General features: G+C 59.1%; 9 protein-coding genes across 9 annotated transcripts; 3 read left to right on the top strand and 6 right to left on the bottom strand.

Annotated features, from left to right (window-relative positions):
* Positions 1-383: 383 nt before the first annotated feature.
* EHS24_003795 (uncharacterized protein) lies at positions 384-2,720 on the top strand (the record flags this gene model as incomplete). The annotated part of the gene is made up of 4 exons (XM_028619439.1): positions 384-402; positions 465-575; positions 629-1,621; positions 1,678-2,720. The coding sequence occupies 4 exons, from the start codon at positions 384-386 to the stop codon at positions 2,718-2,720; spliced, it is 2,166 nt and encodes a 721-aa protein (XP_028472308.1).
* Positions 2,721-3,139: 419 nt separating this feature from the next.
* On the bottom strand, positions 3,140-3,833 carry EHS24_003794 (uncharacterized protein; the record flags this gene model as incomplete). Its single annotated transcript, XM_028619438.1, has 4 exons — positions 3,140-3,327; positions 3,385-3,432; positions 3,510-3,679; positions 3,781-3,833. 4 exons carry the CDS (start codon positions 3,831-3,833, stop codon positions 3,140-3,142), a joined length of 459 nt encoding a protein of 152 aa, XP_028472307.1.
* A 434-nt stretch (positions 3,834-4,267) lies between these two features.
* Positions 4,268-6,654, bottom strand: ATG20 (Autophagy- protein 20; the record flags this gene model as incomplete). The annotated part of the gene is made up of 5 exons (XM_028619437.1): positions 4,268-5,011; positions 5,053-5,490; positions 5,532-5,945; positions 5,987-6,256; positions 6,325-6,654. 5 exons carry the CDS (start codon positions 6,652-6,654, stop codon positions 4,268-4,270), a joined length of 2,196 nt encoding a protein of 731 aa, XP_028472306.1.
* A 342-nt stretch (positions 6,655-6,996) lies between these two features.
* Positions 6,997-8,234, top strand: PUP1 (proteasome core particle subunit beta 2; the record flags this gene model as incomplete). The annotated part of the gene is made up of 6 exons (XM_028619436.1): positions 6,997-7,096; positions 7,159-7,292; positions 7,358-7,416; positions 7,452-7,485; positions 7,534-7,607; positions 7,721-8,234. The coding sequence occupies 6 exons, from the start codon at positions 6,997-6,999 to the stop codon at positions 8,232-8,234; spliced, it is 915 nt and encodes a 304-aa protein (XP_028472305.1).
* Positions 8,235-9,460: 1,226 nt separating this feature from the next.
* On the bottom strand, positions 9,461-10,383 carry EHS24_003791 (uncharacterized protein; the record flags this gene model as incomplete). The annotated part of the gene is made up of 2 exons (XM_028619435.1): positions 9,461-10,263; positions 10,320-10,383. The coding sequence occupies 2 exons, from the start codon at positions 10,381-10,383 to the stop codon at positions 9,461-9,463; spliced, it is 867 nt and encodes a 288-aa protein (XP_028472304.1).
* A 1,976-nt stretch (positions 10,384-12,359) lies between these two features.
* Positions 12,360-14,423, bottom strand: EHS24_003790 (uncharacterized protein; the record flags this gene model as incomplete). Its single annotated transcript, XM_028619434.1, has 1 exon — positions 12,360-14,423. One exon carries the CDS (start codon positions 14,421-14,423, stop codon positions 12,360-12,362), a length of 2,064 nt encoding a protein of 687 aa, XP_028472303.1.
* Positions 14,424-15,242: 819 nt separating this feature from the next.
* Positions 15,243-18,081, top strand: EHS24_003789 (uncharacterized protein; the record flags this gene model as incomplete). Its single annotated transcript, XM_028619433.1, has 10 exons — positions 15,243-15,394; positions 15,459-15,541; positions 15,713-15,891; positions 15,958-16,131; positions 16,194-16,311; positions 16,351-17,196; positions 17,236-17,409; positions 17,466-17,757; positions 17,815-17,991; positions 18,036-18,081. The coding sequence occupies 10 exons, from the start codon at positions 15,243-15,245 to the stop codon at positions 18,079-18,081; spliced, it is 2,241 nt and encodes a 746-aa protein (XP_028472302.1).
* Positions 18,082-18,205: 124 nt separating this feature from the next.
* EHS24_003788 (uncharacterized protein) lies at positions 18,206-18,896 on the bottom strand (the record flags this gene model as incomplete). Its single annotated transcript, XM_028619432.1, has 3 exons — positions 18,206-18,322; positions 18,418-18,524; positions 18,665-18,896. 3 exons carry the CDS (start codon positions 18,894-18,896, stop codon positions 18,206-18,208), a joined length of 456 nt encoding a protein of 151 aa, XP_028472301.1.
* Positions 18,897-19,473: 577 nt separating this feature from the next.
* On the bottom strand, positions 19,474-21,468 carry EHS24_003787 (uncharacterized protein; the record flags this gene model as incomplete). The annotated part of the gene is made up of 6 exons (XM_028619431.1): positions 19,474-19,959; positions 20,005-20,652; positions 20,694-20,950; positions 20,993-21,051; positions 21,090-21,339; positions 21,414-21,468. The coding sequence occupies 6 exons, from the start codon at positions 21,466-21,468 to the stop codon at positions 19,474-19,476; spliced, it is 1,755 nt and encodes a 584-aa protein (XP_028472300.1).
* Positions 21,469-21,575: the final 107 nt, after the last annotated feature.

Here is a 21,575-nt window from a genome sequence, read left to right as displayed (position 1 = left end):
GACAAGCAAGGTGGATGTTGTTGAACGGAAAGAGATGGGAACGGGGGACGTTCAGACAGGAAGCAAGTCAGGCGCGTGCGGCACCCTGGCGATGTTTACAGCCAACGGACAGGTTAAGGGGGAGGATGGAATACAGGAAGAATAATGGTTATGTAATAGCACGTGGGGACGACGAGTCACCGGAGATATGGCGCGGCAATACGGCGGGTGGCGAGGGCGGGGGGTGCCAGCGGGATCAAATGTGGCCACGTGGCAGCGCCCTGATCCGGTGGAGGTTCGAAGATTTCCAGTCTGCAGAGCGATTTACAGTCCAGGCGAAGAGAGAGACGAGGCAACAAGGACAGAGTGGTATCCAACAACCAACAACAACACCATCATCCACCATGCCCCGCATCAGGAAAAGTACGTAGGATATACAGACGTCCACATACCACTTGGGACCACACAGCTAACACCCATAACAGAGACCTCGAACCGTCAGAACACCCGCGACCGCGCGAAGATCACCAAGAAGGTCGCCGAGCACAAGAAGAAGAGCAAGCGCAATGGAGCCAAGTCTGAGACCTGGAAGGCCAGTAAGTCGCGACCACCGCGTACATTTTAATCAATGCTAAACCCCCTCTTTTAGAGAAGAAGGCCGACCTTGGCGTTCCCAACTCGTTCCACATGAAGGGCCAGGTGCTCGCGGAGATTGCCGAGGAGAAGCGTCTCGCCGCTGAGGCGCGTGCCATGAAGCGCAAGGGTGTGGTCGAGGCCGAGGAGGACGCACCGGGCATCTCGTCCGTCTCTGGATCTTCTGTGTCTACCCGACCCATCTCGGGCGTGTCGGCGCTGCCTGTCGTCGTCGCCGCTACCGAGGACGACGCCCCTGCCCTCCTGGACTCGGACCTCCCCACCCTCCAGGCGGCTCTTGATGCCGCGGACGTCCTCCTCGAGGTCGTGGACGCACGCGACATTGCCGGCTCGCGCAGTCTCTCTGTCGAGACTCTTGTCACTGAGGCTGGTGGCAAGGTCTTCATTGTTATCAACAAGGCCGACCTTGTTCCCCGTGAGGCCCTCGCCGCATGGGTCCAGGCCCTCCCCCTCCCCGCCTTCGTCTTTTCGGCCCGTGAGGGTGGTCTTGGCCGTGATGAGCTCCTCGCTGCCCTCGCTGCTGCCTCCAAGGCCAAGAAGGGCAAGGAGACCCTCAAGGCTGCCCTTGTTGGTGGACCCAACGTCGGCAAGACCTCGGTCCTCAACGCCCTGCTTGGCCGCGCCCAGTTCAAGACTGCCCCCTCCGTTCCCTCGGCCGCCATGGCCAAGAACCCCGCTCCCACCACTTCGGCATGCGTCGAGGTTGAGGTGTCCCTCCCCAAAAAGGGCAGCGTTAGCGTGATCGACACTCCCGGCTGGGAGTTTGTTCCTGAGGACGACGACGACGAGTCGGACGATGAGGACAACGACGAGGAGGTGGAGGATGTGGTTGCTGAGGATGACGATGAGGAGATGGACGAGGACGACATTCCTGAGCTTGAGGTTGACGAGGACGAGAAGTGGGATATTCTTGAGGCTCGTGTTGCCGGTGACCTGCTGAGGCGCAACCTCGGCCGTGTCGACAAGGTCAAGGACGTCTTCCCCCTCGGTGAGTGTTTGCTACATGCGCGCATGCGCTCGCCGAATGACACTGACCTCTCTTAGCCAACTGGATCATTTCGCGCTCCAACCCCCAGGACCTCATGCTCCGTTACAACGTCCCCTTCTTTACCCCCGGTGACATTGAGGCCTTCCTCACCGGCCTCGCCCGCGTTAACCAGCGTGTCAAGAAGCACGGCGAGCCCAACCACGACGCCGCTGCCCGCATTGTCCTCTTCGACTGGGCCCACGGCACTTTCCCATACTACACCACCCCCTCCAAGGAGGAGCAGACCGCCGACGTCAAGGGCCGCCCTGACATGTCCGCCGTCCTCGAGCAGTGCAAGACCCGCAAGGAGCTCAAGACTTCGGGCAAGGGCCTGGTCCGCTTCCAGTCTGGCGAGGTCGAGGACCGCGAGATCTTCCTTGACGACGACTACACTGCCGTCGAGCCCGAGGCCGACTCGGATGAGGAGGAGGATGACGTCGACGAGGAGGACGATGACGAGGACGCGCTCCTGGTCGGCTCTGACGAGGGTGAGGAGCTTGAGCTGGAGGACGGCCCTGAGCCTTCGTCGGGCAGCGATGTCGAGGAGGAGGTGTCTGAGGAGGAGTCCGAGGAGGAGGAGGAGCCCGTCCCCGCGCCCCGTCCCGGCAAGCGCAAGGCGCCTGTTTCGCCTTCGGCCCAGGAGTCCAAGAAGGTCAAGGTGACCAAGTCTGTCTCGTTCAAGGCCAAGCTTGAGGCTCCCCGCCACGTCCCCAAGCCCGTCAAGGAGGTCAGGCCCATCCTCAAGGCCCCCAAGGCCGCCGCCGCTGCTGCCCCTGCTCCTGCCAAGAAGCAGGCCAAGGTCGCCGTCGAGTCTGCTTCCGAGAAGAAGACCCAGGCCGAGCGCAAGGCCCTCCGCGAGGCCAAGCTCGTGGCCAAAAAGGAGGCCGCTGCCGCTGTTGCTGCCGCTGCTCCCGTCCCCGTCCAGTCCAAGAAGCGCAAGGCCGCCGCTGCCCCCGTCGCTGCCAAGACTGAGGTTAAGAAGAAGGCCAAGGTCAACGGCAACAACACTTCCAACGTTGCTGCCGGCGAGGTCGCATACGACTTCTCCAAGCACTTCTAAAACAACGAAAACCTCTTTCAAAAGGACATCATGAGAGAGGGACGCTCTTCTAGCTCTTTCTTGGGGTGGGGATTTATGTACTCATAGATATATGCATTGCACTAGGCCACTGTGACGTGTATAGCGGGCGTGCGTACATGGTGTGACCCGGCTCAGATAGTGCAGAGACCTTGTTGGCGAGTGAGCGACAACTCGGCAACTCACGCGCTCACAGCAGTGTGTGGGACATTGATTGTGGCGCAGAAGGCTGCGAAGTGTCAAAGCACAGGGAGAGACACTCAGTCATTTTACGAGGACGACGGCGTACGGCGTGATGGCAAGAACGCTGTGAGACACTCACACAGGTGCCCGTCCATTTGGCAAGGTCACACGCTCACTTTCATGCATTGGACGTTTTGAGTAAAAGAGTCTGCGGCAGATCACCCCACCACATACTTTGCAGCAGTGATGCCATGTTCCTCTACGGCGCCTCCAGGCCACAGGTCGCGGTCCAGTACTGGCTCAGCGACTGGTTCTTCTTGCTGAGGCGCACTCTGTTCAGCTTGCTCAAGCGCAAGCCGCAGACTCTCGGGTGTCTGAGCTTTCCACTCTGCTAAAGCGCTGGCGACTGCAGTTCATCAGCTGTGCCAACATGCAGTCACTCCGCTGCCAGCCTGACACTCACGCCCGCGAGAGAACTCTGCAACAGAGACAGGCATGTATCCACCCTGGTCTGCGATCCAGTCAACATCAATTTCATAAGAATGTCAACGTCTCCAAAGCCCACCGCCTCGACATGCGTCAACTCACAATACGCTGTCCACCACTTTTGAAGCTCGACCTGGTCCTGCTCCCACTCCATCCGCGCAGTGAGCTTCTGTATTCTTATCGCGGCCCGCTTTGAAGGGCCGAATTTGCGGTCGGCATACACGGTCAGGCTGGCGGTACCCGAAATGAGCAAGAGCCAGGTCACGGCATCACTGGGAGACCGTGAGTCAGCTTGCTCGGCGGCGAAAACATCACCACCACCACCCGCGGTAGGGAGTGAACGAGGAGCGGAGAGCAGGGGAGGGAGACGTACCCGCAGCTAGGCCCAACTTGCCGCCAAATGTGCTTCAGACCGGAGCTTGACATTGTAGCTGCTAATCAATGTGTTGAGCGAGACGTGGGGCAACAGATTGAGTGTGAGTGATGGCGCGAAGCATCAATCAAGTCGGAAGCGTGGCGCGAGGCAAAGAATTCCGATCTGCTCGGTGGTCGTGATGGGAAGCTGCTGGTGCAAGACAAAGGCAACCCACAGAAGCAGTGTGTGGCGTCTGTTTGTGTTTGGTCAGAATCAAGCTTGTTCTCGTGCCGTAGAGTCCCACGCAATGACTGTGGCACACGTATAATTCTTCCAGTTATCCACCCTTTTCGTTTCTATGCGTTTGGGCAACTCTCAGAAATTCATTCCGTAGTTTCTTTCTCCCCTGCCAAATCGGGCTTCAAACATGACCATGACATTTTCACAGGTACGTACAGTACACGTATGCATTTCTACAACTCTTCACCCCCTCTCCGTCCACCTTCTATAAGGGACCCAGGGGACCTGCGCTGTCGTCAACCTTGTCGTCCTTGACAGGCTCAGGCGCAGGTGTAGGAGCCGCCTCGGGAGTGGGAGCTGGTGTCTCCTCGGCAGTCTCAGGCGCCGCCACGGGGGAGACTGGAGCGATAGGTGAAGACGGCGACACCGGCGAGACTGGAGACGGCGTCTTGGCGGGAGGGGGCGAAGTCGGGACTGGGTTTGCGTCGCCGTTCTTCTTGGCCGGGGTGGGGCTACCGAGAGGGTCCGCGCTCTGTTGGTCAGCGGCCGAGAGGGGATCGCTCTTGAATGGGGATGTGGGTACGTCGGATGATGTGGCGGACGGCACGGAGGTGGAGGAACCCAGGCGGAGCGCGCTGGGGACGGACGTGGCACCAACACCATACCCGCCGATGGTGCTGGAAGGGACAGGTGTGCTGGACGACGAAGTGTCGGGAACAGGGGGCAATTCTCGGTCCATGCTGGCCGCGAGGTCAGGGGTTGGGTCGCGTGGGGGAACAGTGCCGGGTGGGGGTGTGTTGGGGTGGTCCGGGATCTCGCGGATGGCTGTCTGCGCGGCCTTCCATGCCTCAAGGTTCTGGCGACACCATTCCTTGTGCAAAGTGGACAACTCGATGGCAAGCTGGCGCAGGTCGGCGACCTTTTGGCGCTGGAAGCGGTCAAGGTCGGCCTGTAGCGTGGTCGAGGCGTACTTGAGATCCTGGGCCGATGCCTGCAGCGAGTCTTCGAGCTGCCGCGTGAGCTGAGCTCAGGAGGACCGTTATAACTCACCTGAGAAATGTTATCCCTCGTTTTGCCAATGTTGGTGCGGCGAGTGGACTCGGGGTCAACGTCCATCATGCCACTCAGGCTGTGCTTGACGGCTGAGAGAAGACCAAACGACGCCTGGGCACGACGCGGGGCGGGACGTGGGACGGCAGCCTCGTTCTCAGCCGGGAGGGAGCGCTCCAGAGTGGGAGGCGAGCCGGCTGCGTTGGGCGAAGTTGACGAGATGCGACCGCCACGTTCCAGCGCCTGTTCGAGACGACGGGACTCGCGCTCAGCAGCCTCAAGGAGTTCAAGCTTGTCGCGCTGGTTCTCGAGGGCCTCTTGAACCAGCTCGTACTGCACATGCTTTTGGTGGCGGAAACTCAGACGCGAGCGGATGAGCTGGGCAAACTGGGAATACACGTGCAGAGGCTCGGTTGCGTCGATTTCCCAAGCATTAAGCTGAATTGTCAGCCAGAATATCAGACAGAGAATGAGCGTACCAGCTGTGTTGTGGCCAGATAGTCGGCATCTACTGCCTGGCCGACCTTTTCGATCGCGTTGCCGAGAGCACCCGATTCTGTCAAGCTGAATCCATTCCACTGGGCGCCGAGCTCGCTCATGTCTGTAGCACGCTCGCCCCAACGCTTGGCGACCCGACGATTGACCTTTTCCATCGTGCCCTGGAAATGCTGTTGGAACCTGTCGGTGAACAGCTCGGACTCTGAGAATCGCTGATCTGGGCGATGGAGCGGGTGGCTGGGCGACGGGGTGGGCAGCAGGTGGTGGGCAATGTACGACGAAGACGTGGACGGGTCGTCTGAGGCCTCGGACTCTTGGAAGGTAGGGTTGTGGGAGGGAGCATGCAAGGGGTTCTTGGGGAGCAATGAGATTGGAGGAGAGTGGAGGACCTCGGACTGGAATGGTTAGTAGGTACACATGCCTCTATGTCACCCACCCAGCTGACGCCGTCCTCCAGGAAGCGGTGGAAGATGTGCTCACCACCCAGAATAGGGTGTCGCACAATACGGCGGAGAAAGTCTTCGAGGAGACGCTTGCGCTTGGCAATTGTCGTCGAGTCTTCCTTGGTCTTGGATTGACCCTTGATAGCATAGTCGGTGATGGCTTGCTTGGAAGGAATCGGCGGGATGATGAGCACGGGGTAGAGACCGGTGAGAGCCTGGTGGAGCGAGAGGAACGCCGAGTAGCGGCGACGAGTGGTGTAGCTCTGTATCAACGTTAGATTGTTGTTCGCTGTGAGGATCCCAACGTTCCATCCCTCCATCCCATACTCACGCCCAGACGGATGACATAGGTGATGTAGCTCGATTTGCCGCCCTCGGTAGTCTTAAAGGCGTCAATGATGCTAATCTCGTCTCCGCGTGCAATCTGCCTGTCGCGCTCGCAGCAGAAGTCCTCCTTGGGCTTGGGACCGGCGAGACGGCTTGTGCCGCGGCGAGGTTCTTTGGTTGGGTCTGGGAAGCTTGCGCGTTCTGTCGGGGGCGGGGACGAGGCAGTGTAGCGGGACGGCTGGGACGACGAATGGGATGTTGTGCGCGAGAGAGCCGGGGAGGGTTCTGGACTGGCGACTGGCTCTGCGGCGAAGGGGTTTACGTTGTCGTCCATGGTGAGCGCGAGGGCAAGAATGTGGGTTGTGCGAGGTTCGCTGTCGATGGATGGAGATGTGTGTCCCGGGTGGGAGCACTGGCGGGGGGGGGGGGGCGACCCAAGCGGCGCCGTCATCAGCTGAGGCGAGTGGGTGATAACGCGGGGCTCGAGCGCGCGTCATACAGTGGGGAGTCGCTGGGTGGCGGTAGACAACACGTCATTTATATTGTTACGTAATGGAATCTACACCCACCCGACGCGCGGCTTGGGTGTCGTCTCTGTCACCTCCATCAGTGACGACGAGAGCACGAACACGATCATTCAACTCTAGCAAACAACCACCCCATTATTCACTCCACCATGGCTGCTACAGGAGTCGCCCCCAACAACATCGGATTCGACTTTTCAAACTACGCTCGTAACGAGTTCCTCGGAGCCCGTCTCGGCGCGCAGGCGAAGAGTGAGCTCGACAGCGCCTGCCTGCTTCATCCTACCTGGTCTTCCGCTAACAACCACCCTTAGCTACCTCGACCGGTACCACCATCGTCGGCCTCAAGTACGGCGGCGGAGACTCGGGCGACGAGGAGGGTATCTGCCTTGGCGCCGACACCCGTGCGACTGGCGGTCCCATTGTCGCCGACAAGAACTGCGAGAAGGTGCGTGTTGTCTCCGTCATTGACAGGCTGGACGCGACCGACGAGGCAGGGCGCTGACGCGGCAGATCCACTACCTTACCCCTCACATCAGGTGTTGTGGTGCCGGAACCGCCGCTGACACTGAGTAAGCGGACCTTCACTGGCACAAGCTGACGATAGATATGTCACCAACCTGATCTCTTCCAACCTCGAGGTAGGTGGCGTCATGACATGTCTAGTATGATCACCTGCTGACTCCCAGCTCCACTCTCTGTCCCAGGGACGGCAAGTGCGCGTTGTTACTGCCATGACCATGCTCAAGCAGTACCTCTACCGGTGAGTGCACGGTTTGCTAGGAGCGGGTGGAGGCCAGCTATTCAGCCGGTCATATCCACCTCCGCTTGATCGCATCCCTGTCGTTCAATGTCGCTCTTGTACTGACAGGCCAGCTACCAGGGTCACGTCGGCGCGTACCTCGTTGTTGGTGGTGTCGACTCGACTGGCCCCCAGCTCTTCACCGTCCACGCCCACGGTTCGACCGACAAGCTCCCCTACGTCACCATGGGCTCGGGTTCGCTTGCCGCCATGGCCGTCTTCGAGTCTGCGTACAAGGAGCATCTCACCAAGGCAGAAGCCATCGCCCTCGTTGCCCGTGCCATCCGTGCCGGTGTGTTCAACGACCTCGGCTCGGGTTCCAACGTCGACGTCTCGGTCATCACCAAGGCCGGTACCGAGACCCTGCGCAACTACGAGACTCCCAACGAGCGCGGTATCAAGTCGCGCGACTACAAGTTCCGCCGCGGAACGACTGCGTGGCTCAAGGAGAATGTGCGCGACCTCGTCGTGTCGGAGGAAGTCAAGGTGACCATGGGCGCTGGAAAGGCCCAGCAGGGCACTACCGACCGCCCTGTGGCTGTGGGTGCCGGTCCCGGAGGCGAGGAGGGTATGGACCTGGACGCATGAGCAACAGTAGACAAGAGATGAGACACATGTATACAATATGGCAAGGCGGTGGCGGCGGATCAGGCGTCGTCGAGAGTGAAGCACATGCAAAAACCCCGTCAAGGTGCGGTGCGCGGTGACTGGTGAGATGAAACGCAGATCGACACCGAGAAACACATAACGCAAGTTTCTGGACGATTAGAGCGGAGTGCTTATGAGAATAGTGCGTTAGCAAGGGGCACTATGGGTTGTTGCCGTCAGTCGGTCTTTTGGCGTGAGTCCGTCTCAAGCATGCTATATATTGTACCAACTTTGGTAATGGGGTAATATTGCCAAACATGCAGGTGCCAACAAGCAATGGGAAAGGAACTGCCGACATTGCCATCACAATCAGTCTGGCAGCGGTGGGGGAAGGAGGGCACGGCGATATTGACAAGATGGTCGGACGTCTATAGGTGTGCATGGCGCGTTTCATCTGTAGACGACATTTTCAGCACCGCCCGCACCGTTTGAGTGCATGGTCTTCCATCACTGAAACTTTGATACACTGGCGGCAGAGGATGGTTGCAAGGGATGAGGTCTAAGCACTGCAAGGGGCCGAAGCCGCCGCTGATGGGAGAACAGAGCTCGTACCATTATTACTCCTTGAGAGTCGCACCTTCGCTCCCTTCGACGGCCAGAATAAGAACAAGTACTCAAGCTAGCAACGACGCTGGCCCAACCCACAGCCGATGCAGCCAGCACCTTTTGTGGAGCGCTACCACAGTGCCTGATGCCCAGATCCGGTCCATTCATCGCGAGCTGCAAGGCTCGACTGTAAGGCTGTTTACCATAGGTGTCAGATGGGTCGTGTTCCTGGCAGGCCCCATCACGATCCATCGGTACATGACGTCGGGGTCTTTCGTCGTGGAGCACCTCGTGTTCAGCTTTGGGCTCCGTTTCATCCACAAAGCTATGACAGGCAAAACGGATGCGGCTCATGTTTGGAGGCTGCTGCACATATCATCATGCATTATACTGCAGGCTGCGATAGTACGGTGGCGGATGCGCTACACGATATCTTTGACGGACAACGTGCACCGTCGCATCCGACCGTTGCACGCCGGGGTGGGGGGGGAGGGAAGACAGTAAAATAAAGGCGTCGTTATCGTGATTCGCAGACAGCCGGGTTCATTAATTTGTATTCAGCTTCTTCAAGGTTGTTGTGTGACAAGAAACGGGGAAAGCAAAGCTGGACAACTATGGCTTTAGACAACAGCGGTGGTCTTCTCCTTGTTCCAGAAGTGGCCGCCGCCCGTTGTCGTGTTGAGGGCGGGGTCACCAAGGGCCGGGTCGTTGTGGAGAAGCTCATCGTTGGTGTGGCCATAACCGTCCTTGGTGCCAGTGACGAGACCGTCGTTCGAGCGAACAGTACTCATGTCGTTGACGGCGGCCTTGTTCTTACGCTTGCGGCCCCAGCGGGAGGTACTGCCCGCAGTTGCTGCAGCGCCCGTGGTGCCCACAGCGGCCGCAGTGACCGCGGCGTCGTGGTCGCGTTGCTTCCTCCTGCGGCCACAGCAGCACTCGAAGAGAGTGGTGAAGCTGGCCAACAAGAGCAGGATGGTGGCAGCGAGGAGGATCCACATGGCTGCACCGTAGCTGGCGCTGACGTTGTTGTTGTTTCCGTTGACATCGTTCTTGGCGGCACCGTACGTGGAAAAGTTGACGACCATGATGACGAGTGAGACAACAAAGGCAAGGACGGACATGACAGAGGCCAGCAGGTAACCAATTTTGCGGCTGCAGAGTGCGATGAGGAACGCAATGAAAGCAAGAACACAGGCAACGGGGACGAGGACGTTGGCCTTTGTCAATGCCGTGTAGGTATTCTTGGACAAGTCGCTTTCGTTGGACAGCTGCCCGATAATGCTGCCTAGGTTGTAACCCAGCCCCGAGCTGGTGCACGAGTGACCACCACTCGTCTGGCAATAGCCCCAGGCGCCAAAGTGGTAGGAGGCGGATCCAACGTGGACATCGAGGAATCCAAGGCCATTAATAATCGGTGCGGAGACTGTTCGCCAGATGTCAGCCCCTGGTGTGGATCTCACTGGTGGCGGCAAAACTCACGAGATGCGATCAAAAGTAGCACGAATGCACAAAACAGCATAAATGTGCCCAGGCGACCGAACATGGTGGCGGTTATTTACTGCTGGGCGGCGTGTGGCAGTTGTGCCGCGTTCGAAGAGGGGGGCGGTGGGGCTTGTAAGTCTGTGAGTCGGTCCACAGAGAAGAACAGTGGCGAGAGGTGAACAGGACAACGGTGTGCTCGGCGTGGAGTGTGGCGTCCTTAAGTAGTATTTCACGCTCATGGGGGGAGGTCTCATCGAACAGCCACAGCTTGTCTCGCGGTTGTCACTGCTCTCAGTGGCCGCCCCCTCCGCAGGAGGAGTACGCAAGGTGGTGCAACCTTGCCAGTCTTCCCAGGATCGCTGGGACATGTGAGGTACCCTTGCCCCCTTGCAATTGCTGCGTTAATTTTGGTGTCTCTAGTTTGTGTAACAACTCAATGTGGGTGGCGGATCTCGGCTGGTATGGCGGCGGCGGTCGGCGAGAGCACGATGTGTGAGCCCCAGAGTACCAGACTGTTGTTGTCATCATCATCGTTTTTGGTCGCATGATGTCATTGAGAGAACTGGCGAGGCAACCGCCTGCGCTTCGGCGCATGTGCCCATGTTGTTTTCTCGGCGCGCCGTTCTCACCGTCATGCGCTCCACATTCCCCCGTTATGCCAACCGCCTAACCGCGTTGGGGGAGATGCCCGGGATGCGCTGCTTGCTTGGCCTGGCGTGGATCACCTTATGCCGTCTGCGTGATGTGTGACGCTCTGCGCTCTGCCGAGCAGTGCAGGAGAGACACACACTTGCCGGACCACCGATGGGCCCCCCCCCCCCCTGCCCCCCAAGCATGGCGGGACAAGCGCAAGCCAAGAGAACTCACATGGCCAACAGGGATGCGGCTAGCGCCGACATCCGAAAGCATTCAATGATCAATGCTCAATGACGCCGAAGACCATGACGATGCTTTGAGTCTCGCTGTCGATTGCACCGCCTGGAGGGTCTTTTGGGCTCTATTTCCGTCGTTTACTCTGGCCTCTGCTTCATGGCGACCGACAAAGGAAGCGTCATGGGGTACGTTGTCATGGCCAGCAAAGTATGTTTTCTTTTTGAGGCCGAGCATTGGCAGGGTGGACATGGGAACCAACGTGGTTGCGTCTGGGAATCCTCAAACAAACAAGCGCATCGCAATCGAGACCCGGTGGCTGTGGATATGCCTTTGGATCTGTGCACGTGATCAAATATCCTGTGCAGGTGTCCTAATCAGAGTTTTCTAATGAACCAAATGAACCAAAGGTGGAGTTTGGATGACTGTCCGTTGTATTTGTGTGATACGGCTCCCACACCACACGCATATACACACGCCATTTGTCGCGAAAGCGTTCGCCCTCGCCGCGCTCGCACCAATTTCGAGGTTCGTACCGCTCAAAAGGAGCGCGCGTCTTGTCGTTTCTCTTTTTCTTCATCCCCATCCCCAACCACATCCCGCATCCCTCCCACCCACACAGTGAGTCTCCGATCCAAGATCCTTCTTTTCTCCACCTCTCTTTCTTAAATCTGCTGTTGCGTTGTCGCTCGTTCCGTCTGTGCCCCCACCGTTTTGGGAGCAGGAATGAGCGAGATTGCAAACGGCAGTAACATGATTATAAACATGTTGGCACCAGTCTTACGTTTCTATGGGGACTTGACAGACGTACCCACAACATACGCAGTGGGCGTCTATGATTCACACCTTTATCCATCCACTTTTTTGTCTCTCTTTTTGAGCGCGACAGGATGCTGACGATTTCAGTGTAGCTTTCACTCTTTCCCCTTGTCGTTTGTTTATTTCCACAATGTATCTCTTGTCCTGCCTACTCTCTTGCGCCCTTGCGCGTGTCGCGGTTGCCTTGCCCATCCGTCAACTTGACCTCTCCCAGTGACGTCGCGTGGCTACCCATCTGTCGACGGGCCATTGGGCTTCTGTTCAATGCGTTCATGTCAAACACTTCTCTCTGGATTCGTCTACAATCTACTGAATCACGACTGCTCCCGCCTCAGCCTAACGAACTACCTAGCGAGCAGCAGTAATCTGCTGACCCGCAGCATGGATGTCTCTCAAAGTCTGCACAACAGTGTCGAGGAAACGGGGCGCATCGGTACTCTTACTCGACACCCAGTCCGAGACCTGGATCTTGATGTCCTTGGGGTCCAGGGCATAGTTGACGCCGTAGCCGTCCGCGACCACGGGTGCGAAACCGCCACGGAACTTGTCACCGGGGGTGGTGTTGGAGGTGGAGAGGACGAAAGACGTGGACCGGGCATAGGCCGGGTCGGCGAACAACGAGGCCTTTTCGGCTTCCTCGGGCGACTGGAGCTGGGCACGGAGACCGAGCAGGTGGCGGTCGACACCTTGGCCTGCGGCGGCGGCGGCAGTGAGCGCCGACTGGGTGGCGGCGGCCGTCTTGAACAATTCCAACTTGCGGGCAACGTCGACGTCCTTGTCGTCAAACGCCATGGCAAACTTGAGCGCGTCAGACGTGCACGAGCGGATGGTCTCGGTGCGGCCGTGGAGGAAACGGCGGAGCGAGGCCGACTCGTAAGTCGCCACGGGGCGGCCATGTTGGCGGAGGTGGGCGAGCTGCACGGCCACCTGGAAGAACGCGTCGGGACCCACACCCAACGACTTGATCCACTTGGCGCCAAAGTCGGGCACGTCACCAAACACCAGACGCAGGTCCGAGGCCATGGTCTTGGCCTCGTCCTTTGCCTTGCCGATGGCAGTGACAACGTCGGGCGTGAGGTTCCACTTCAGGGGCTTGGGGGCTTCAAGACCGGCAACAATCGGCTCGGTGTCCGGGACAGGGTTTGCCTCCTTGGCCAGGGTCTCGAGGAGGAGACGACCGGTAGTGAGCGCGTCGACGGGCGTGTGCTCGCAACAGGCACCCATACGACCGTTGGGCAGGAAGACGAGCTCGATCGCCTTGTCAAACCAGCGGTTGGATCCGTCGCCATTGTGTGCGTATTCGGCCCAGTTGGCTGCGGGATCCAGGAGTGTAGCAGGGTCGACTCCCTCGGGCAGGACATCGAGACAGACGCCGAAGAGAGCATCCTCAACCGAGGTGAGGCTGGCGCGGTTGGTGTTGTCCTTGGACAGGGACTCGCGGGCAGTGGACCACAGATCACGGTCGGCAGCTGTCAGCTGGGCGACGCTTGGGGCGGGACCTTTCTTGGTGAGCGCATAGTCGACACGCTGGGTAGCCAGCTCGAGCTGAGCGGCAATCTGGGCAGTGGACGCGCGCTCGCCCGAAGGAGAGTACACGGGAACCTCGACGGCGACTCCACGGTACATGACGAGAATGTGACGCGCAGTGGACGGGTACTGGTACTTCAACTCATCGCGGACAGGCTTGGGGATGCGCGTGGTGCCAAACTGCCACTTGAACTGGTCCATGTCGAGAGGCTTGCCCTTGACCTGGTCGACGGGCATGGTGTTGTCGTTGATGGCGTCGTTGGCCTCGAGCATGTGGTAGATGACACGCGCGGCACGGTCCAGCTGAATGACAGTCACCTTGTCGGCAGGAACGTCACGGAGGACCGGCAGGTTGGCATTGTCACCGATAGTCGCGCCCCAGTTGACGTTGATGTAGCAGCTACCACGCCATTCGAGGTAGGCCTTGTTGAGCCAAATGTCCTCGAGCCAGCTGTAAGGAGCGTTCTTGTCGACCTCCTGCAGACGAGCCTGGAGGACAGGACCCATACCATCCTTGCCGATAAAGTCAGCCACGGCCTTCTCTGACCTCTGGTACTCGTGCGCACTGAGCAGCGGCTCGAGCGACTTGAGATACCGGGCCGCCGTATCCTCGAGCGAGGGGATCGGCAAGCGGGGCACCTGACTCTGGAGAGAGAATGTACTGGGCTCGGGGCTGGCGTGAAGACCACGGACAGCGGGAGCGTGGACTAGACGGTGAGGGCGGCGGGGGGCGCGAGCAGCATGAACGTGTGTCGAGGCCGAGTATGGGCGTGCGATGTGGCTGAACGGGGTCGCAACGGCGACCATACGGGGCACGAGTACCGACGCATAGGGCTGCGATGACACAAGTGTCGACACAGAGGAGCGTGCGATCTGGCGAAGCATTGCTGTTCCTATCTGTATGTTGGAGATGGTCTGTGTCTGGCGTGTCAGTTACCGTTCGGCGGGTCGGTTGTGGTCGGCGGGGGCGCTGGGCGTTGACAGCACGCTAGTAGAGCGTGTTCCCAAAGGCGCGTTTGTCAAAAGGCGGGGGGGAATGACTCACGTGTGTAGCCAAGGCGTGTCTCACCAGAAGAGGAAGATGAGGGGGGGGGGGGGGGGGAGAATGGAACCTGTAACGAGCAAGAAGCAGCAGCGGGTGGCCTGGGGTACGTGCCGGGTGTTGCGTGTTGCGGAATGTCAACGCGTAGGTGTGCCCGGGTCGGCGCGAAACGTGCAGCATTAACCGGTGGGGGGTGTGGACGGCGAGGGGCTACCGTGGGAGAGTGCGACAGGTGCTTCGACCTGCCAGTAGAGTGGGGACTAAGAGAGGTCATACCAACTCTCTCTAGATATCTCTCACTCTTGCATCGTCCCAAGGGGTTGGCGTCTAATAATGTTGGGCCGTTTCTCTGACTTTACTTACACCAACTACACTCTTCATAAACACAATGCACACACTGATCCAGCCGGTGCTCACGTCAAACCATGACCCCCTACAGCCATACCCCTCTCCCTCCCGACCCGTCCACGGGCGCCGACCGTACATCGGCATCTCCGATAATGACCGGACAGTCCACCTTGCTCGTGTCTCTTGCGACATCGACCATCTCTCATGTACCTTTTCACTCCTCGCCTCCGTTCTGTTACCGCTCCTGCCATATCAAGCGTTAACGGTCAACAAAGGCAGCTTGCTCATCACACCTCACATGAAGGGATAAGCAAATGCCCTTCCCGGCCGAGTCCACAGCGAGCAGCTCGCGGTTGACCTCGACCCAACACTCCTCCACGGAGGCCCCTCGTCACGACCAGCGAACAGGACCTGCACCTCCAAAAGCAAAGACAAACTGGAAAAACGGCAGCCCAAGCTGTAAAGAGTGCATCCGTTTAAAGCTCAAGGTCGGCTGGCTTCATCCTATTCCGTCCTGACCTCCCCTCCAGTGCTCCCGTTCCCCATGGCCCTGCAAGCGGTGTGTCGCGCGTGGATGCGAGTCAATATGCCCCAACGGCGTTTTGTCAGGAAGGTGAGTCTGGCTCGTGAGGTTTGCGAATGTTGGACCTGTTGGTCCTGGCTCGATACATCTGGCGCCACCCATGTATACGTCGCTCCTGGGCCGTTGGAGGCAGACAAAAATAACACCCCCGCAGACCACCCAACCCCCAGCTCCGCATCCAACAACTTCAGCAAAAAATAGAGAGCCTTACACGCGAGCTTGCCGAGGCTCGCACATCACCCGCCGCCGTCGCCTCGACCTCTGCGGCCAGCGGAAGCGCCACCCAACCGGCCGGGTCCCCGCACGAGGGGTGGACCCCCCGAGACCCTCATAGCTCATCGTTCCAAACCATCGTCTCGGACGGCAGCAGAACCTCGGCCGTGAGTTGTGCATGGGTGTTCGGCACACATCTTCAGTCACCCTCAGCGGCTGACCCCCGTCCCCAGCTGCCAGGTATCCACCGATATGCCCCGAGCGCCTCGCCGCACGCCGGGGCCAACGAGCAACACGACGCTACCCGTCTGGACGCCGCATCAGGTTCCGGCTCTGGCGTGTTGGGGGTCGATGCTGGATACCTTGGCCGTAGCGCCGGCGCGCTGTATCTGAGTGAGAACGACCAGGTGTGTGATGGCAGAGCGGAACGAGGTTTGCAGCGGACGACATTTCCACTGACCATGGCAAGGGATTGTCAGTGCCGTTCTCATTGCCGTTCCTCGCGAGCGGCGAGCCGGCGGTTTTGGCGACTTTGCACGAGCTGTTCCCACCTGCCGACCAGGCGTTTGGGCTCTTGAATACATATGGTGAGTTTCAGGCTGTTCGACACTAGAAGCTGACCTCAGAGGAACTCGTGGGGTGGATGTACTGCCCCCTCGACAATACTGCCGTCCTCGCCGCTCTTGGTATCATTTACCGTGGCGACCTTGACCCTGCGTCTCTCCGCTCGCGTCTGGTAGGTATCTCGCCCCATCGCCTCGCTACCATCATGATGGTATTTGCGCTCGCCATGCTCTTCAGTGTGCGCGATGGCGACACAAGACGCTACTTCAACGCAGCAACGGCACTGCTCACCGTCCCTGATAAACATTTCATGGTTCGGCACTCGATCGAGGCTGTCGAGTGCTTGCACATGATGGTGTCCTATCTCTTTGGTCTCGGCCACGGCGATGCGGCCAAGGCTGCTTGGCCAGTCTTGGGTCTGGCTGTGCGCACTGCCTGCGCCTTGGGAATGCACCGCGAAGGATCCAGATGGGGCCTCACGCTGGAACAACGAGAAAACCGGTCGCGGATCTGGTACGAATGCGCGACATACGACATCCTGCAGTCCCTCAACTTTGGACGGCCATACTCGACCCCCACGCAGTTATCGGACTGCCCACTGCCCTCGCTGCCGTCCTTTGGGGCCGCAGGTGTGGACCAGGACGACGCATTATTCCACAACTACAAGTGGCGGCAGGTGCAGCTGTTTTTCCGTGTCACCGACTGTCTCGCGTCTGCCGAGTTACCAGACTATGGTGTCGTCATGGCGCTGGACAAGCAGTTACGAGACGTGGATCAATCGGCTCCGATATGGCTACGCTGGGACGACAGGCCGTTTAATGACCCACCAAGCCTTGACAGGCTGTTGAGTGCGAGGCAGATCGCCCAACAGGCTGCTGCTGCCATCTTTGTTCACAAGGCGTTGCTTGGTGCGTGAAATCACAACCCTCCATATCTGACTTTCACAGCCTTACACCGTCCATGGTTCTTCCACTCTGTCAAAGGCGGCGGCGAGCCCCTCCTCGGTCCACACGCACCAAGCTTCACGGCTTCTGTCAACTCGGCGCGGAAACACACGCGGCTCCTGGCGAGCCTGGTACGGCGCAATCCGAATGCCGCGCACAACTGGTGGTTCTTCGTTTGTGAGTCGCGCCTCGTACCGCGCGTGTCCTTAGGACAAGCTGACCCCCCTCCTCAGTCCACGCATACACTGCAGCAGTCATCCAGTACACTGTTCTCCGCCGCGTGCCCCATTGCGTCGTGGCCGAAGAGGTCCGCTCCGACTTTCAAACAAGTTACGACGTTATCAGGAGCATGGCACCCAATTCAGTCGTGGCGCGGCGCGCGTTCCCCATGCTGCAGCACATGCAGGAGCGCTTGTTGCAGTCGACAGAACCGGATCCTGCCACTGGGTCTGCCTCGGCAACTGGTGCAGGGTCGGCAGCAGCTTATGGCGATGCCGAGGCCAACTTGTTTTCGAGCTTCTTCCAGTCAGTCCATCGTTGACAGCTGCAATCGTCCTGCAAATCCCATCTGACAATCACCAGTGCCCGAGAACCGCAGCCGCAGCCATGGGCCGGACACCTCCAACCTCAAGCCTCCCAGATCAGCGGCCTCGACTTTGGGCTCGGCTGGTCCAGTTTCGGTGCTGTCACCGACGGTGTACCGGAGCCCGCACTGGACCCCTTGCAGTTGAGCGAGATGGACCCGCTCCTGCAGACTCTGTGAGTCTGCTTAACTTCTCCCTATGATGTAAGCTGATAGACAGGTTATACTGGGACGCGGGGAATACCCACCCGGACCATCACTTGTAGCACCTCCCTCACAGCTGCAAGAGCAACTAGATAGATCATAGTCCAACTAGAGAGACAGGCATTATGGTGTATGCAGCGTGAGATCAGAGGTACAACTGTAGGCAAAGCGATTTCGGGGCCCAGTTCAGAACATTCGGGTGTCACCGCGGTCCTCGTATTCGTTTGCGAGCGGTGTGGTGCGTCCAATAACCAGCATGCCGCGCCACTTATCCAGTGTGCCGGGCGGGTGGATGCCGCGGAACTGCGTGTTCTGTCAGCTCTCTCCAAGGCCATCACAAGCTCTCGCCTCATACACCCAAGCAACATCTCACCACCGGCACGCTCACGCTCACTCACCTGCCATCCACACTGCTTGCCTGCAAACTTGTCAAACATGTGGGTGCCGCCGGGATGCACCTCCCTGAACACTGTGACGTCGAGGACCAGGTCATCGATCACGATCCCTGCAAGGCGACAGCGTCAGCATCTGGACGTGAGCCATTGGGGTAGCAAGCGGGTGAGTGCGCGTGTCGACGAGCATGCCAATGAACGCTCGCCGGCTGCGAGCGACATCGAAAGCCGGCTCCGTTCCAACTGCACTCACAGATGCCGTGGTCCTCATCCACATGCGTTGCGATCTGCTCGTGCGTCAACATTGGCAGCGCACCCCCTTCCTCTTTGGGCGTGTTCTTGTCAATGTATTCGAGCAGGTCGGGAGGGGGCTCGAGGGTGACCGTGAATTCACCCAGCTGGACGGCTCCCGCGGGCAGGCCCAGACCATGCTTCTCCCGCTCGGCCAGGTAGTCTGTGGGGAGGTGGAAGCGGCTGAATCCCATCTTGGGAGATGGCAGTGTGGAGGGTGAGGGTGACAATGAGGAACGGAGGTGGTGGGGGAATGTTTGGGTACCCAGCGACGCAGCCGGGGTTCGCAGCACGTGCCCAAGCAATATGTGGCTTGGCAGAGTGTCCGTCAGCTTTCCGGGGAGCGCACGGAACAGTCGAGCGTCGGCAGGTCGATTGGGAGAGCGCGGGATGGTCAAAGCGACAAGCGATGTACTGCGAGGGCGATGGGCTATACCCGTCGGAGAGCGACGGACGCACGCTGCCCAGTAGTGTCGAGGACAATGGCGCTGCTGATCACATGGCGGGTAATGACGTCGGGAACTGTGGGGCCCGTGCACAAAGTGCGGAATTGACCGAGATCGGTGCATTGGAGGCACACCGGTTGGACGGCGCGTTTCGGTCTGTCAACGTCTGCCTTTTGGTTTGTGGGTGCACTGCCTGAGCTGGATGCAGTGACCAGCTGTAGGACAGGCAGTCTGATGGTGCATGCAACGGACATGACATTGACAAAGTAAGGCTTGCTCTTCCCAGAGTACAGAACAGCTTACAGACCTCGGCAACGTTCCCTCCTCAGTCTATAAAAGCAATCAACGCAGCAGCGACCTTGACCACATCCTCTAGCACACCCCAGTGTCCGACGTCGGGCATCTTGATGACCTGTGCACGTGTTGCCTTGGCAATGAACGCGCACGACTCGGGGGAACTGATGACATCCTCAGTCCCAGAGAGGATACACACGGGTGCCGTGATACGCTTGTAGTCGGGGTCCCTTGCGGCGGCCAGAGCTTCGCACGCAAGAGCGTGTCCTTCCGCTGGCTGAGACAGAAGTGAGGCGAACACTGCTCCCGTGGCCAAGGGGCGGCTGGCCTGTGTCTTGCGCGAGAGGCTGTCGGTCACCACCTGGCCACAGATGGTGGGGATGCCTCCCTCCCGCACACGCTGGACTCGGTCGAGAAGGTTGGCCTTGTGCCCCTTGGTCAACGTGCGGACAGGACCGATGAGGAAGAGCTTGGTTACGCGCTTCGGGTACCGGGCAGCAAACGTCGTGGCAATGAGCTGGACTGTCAGCTGTGCTCTCAGTTATGGAAACAAGTGACTCACTCCTCCCATAGAGTTGCCCACAATCACCGCCTTCTCAGCACCGACATGGTCCATCACCTCCTTGACGCTCTCGGCGAACGTGTCGATAGAGACTGGCTGACCTGTCCCAGGCGAGAGGCCATGTCCCTCCAGGTCAAAGGCCACTACACGATGGGTGTTGGCTATCCGCGAGGCAGCAAGGACAGGGAGAAAGTTGGTGTGCCAGCCCCCGAGGCCGTGGATGAACACGATAGTGGGGCCCTTCGATTCGCCGGTGACGACGACGTGGAGTGGACCAGAGGGGAGGTCGACGAGGTCGTGATCGGGCGAAATGTCTGCCGGCGAGTAAGGAAGGACAGGTGCGCACGCGGGTGCTTGGTCTGCAGACCCCACCTCGTTCCGCAAGGTGCCCAATCCTGTAATGCTGACCTCAATCTTGTCGCCCGACTTGAGGAACACACCGCTTGAGAGGCAGACGCCAGCTGGCGTACCGGTGGCAATCACGTCGCCGGGCTGGAGTGTGATACCCATGGAGCAGGTCTCGATCAAGGTTGGAATGTCAAATATGAGCTCTGATGTGTTCTGGTGCTGTCGCACTTCGCCATTGACGCGCGTCTCGAGGACCATGTTCTTCCAGTCGAGCTCGGATGACGGAACAGCGTATGGTCCCTGGGGTCTGATAAGCCAAGCTCACGGCGGCCGATGCTCACCATTGGGCAGAATGTGTCCAGCGACTTGCCGATGTAAAACTGCTTGTGGTCACGCTGTCGCTCGCGCGCCGTAAAGTCGTTGACGATACACGCACCCCAGACGTGCTTCCACGCGTCCTCGCGCTTGATCCCCAGGCCGCCCGTACCAATAATGATGGCTAGCTCGCCCTCATAGTCTAGGCTGCTGGTCACACCCGGGTGGGGGTAGATGGGTGTACCGTCGGCCACAATGGAGGAAGCACGCTTGGTGAAGATAACTGAACGGGTGAGCAAAACATGCGGTCGCTCGCCAAACCCACCTGGAAAGTCGGGTTGCTCTTTCACGTCGCTGCTGTCGTAGCCAGAGCGCGCAAACTCGCTGCTGTCAGCTAAGTGGCCGGTGCAATAGTTACTCACGTTGCGTGCGCCTTGTAGTTCTTGCCCACACACAGGACATCTCGTCCGGGCAATGGCGGCAAGACCTCGACATCGGCAAGCTTCTCCTGGGGCGATCCATGGAGCAACCTGTCACCCACCTCATCCCACTGCGCGATAAGACGGTGGAGGCCAGTCACTGGTCGGTAGTTTGGAAAGAGCAAGGGGGTGACGCGCGTCTCGTCGGCGCTGACAATGCCAATGGCAGAGTGGGCAAAGTGCTTTGACCGGTCTAGCGTTGTTAGCAACGCACGCTACGCTGAAAGGGATCACTTTGTTACGTCGATAACGTCATCGGTGACTCACAGGCAAGCAATTTCGTGGTGCCCTTTTTGGGCTTGTCGGACGTGCTTGATGACATGGGATGTGCGAGGCCCAGAGAGAGCGAATGGACAGAAGAGAGAGAGCGCAGAGAACAACGGCGAGAGTAGACTGCTAGTCGACGAGCCCGTGTTGTGTAGTGTGGTC

Source organism: Apiotrichum porosum (assembly GCF_003942205.1).
Source record: "Apiotrichum porosum strain DSM 27194 chromosome Unknown scaffold_18, whole genome shotgun sequence".
In the NCBI taxonomy this organism is placed as follows: Eukaryota; Fungi; Basidiomycota; class Tremellomycetes; order Trichosporonales; family Trichosporonaceae; genus Apiotrichum; species Apiotrichum porosum.
Note: the sequence above shows the minus strand (reverse complement) of the source record. Positions and strands in the feature narration are given on the sequence as shown.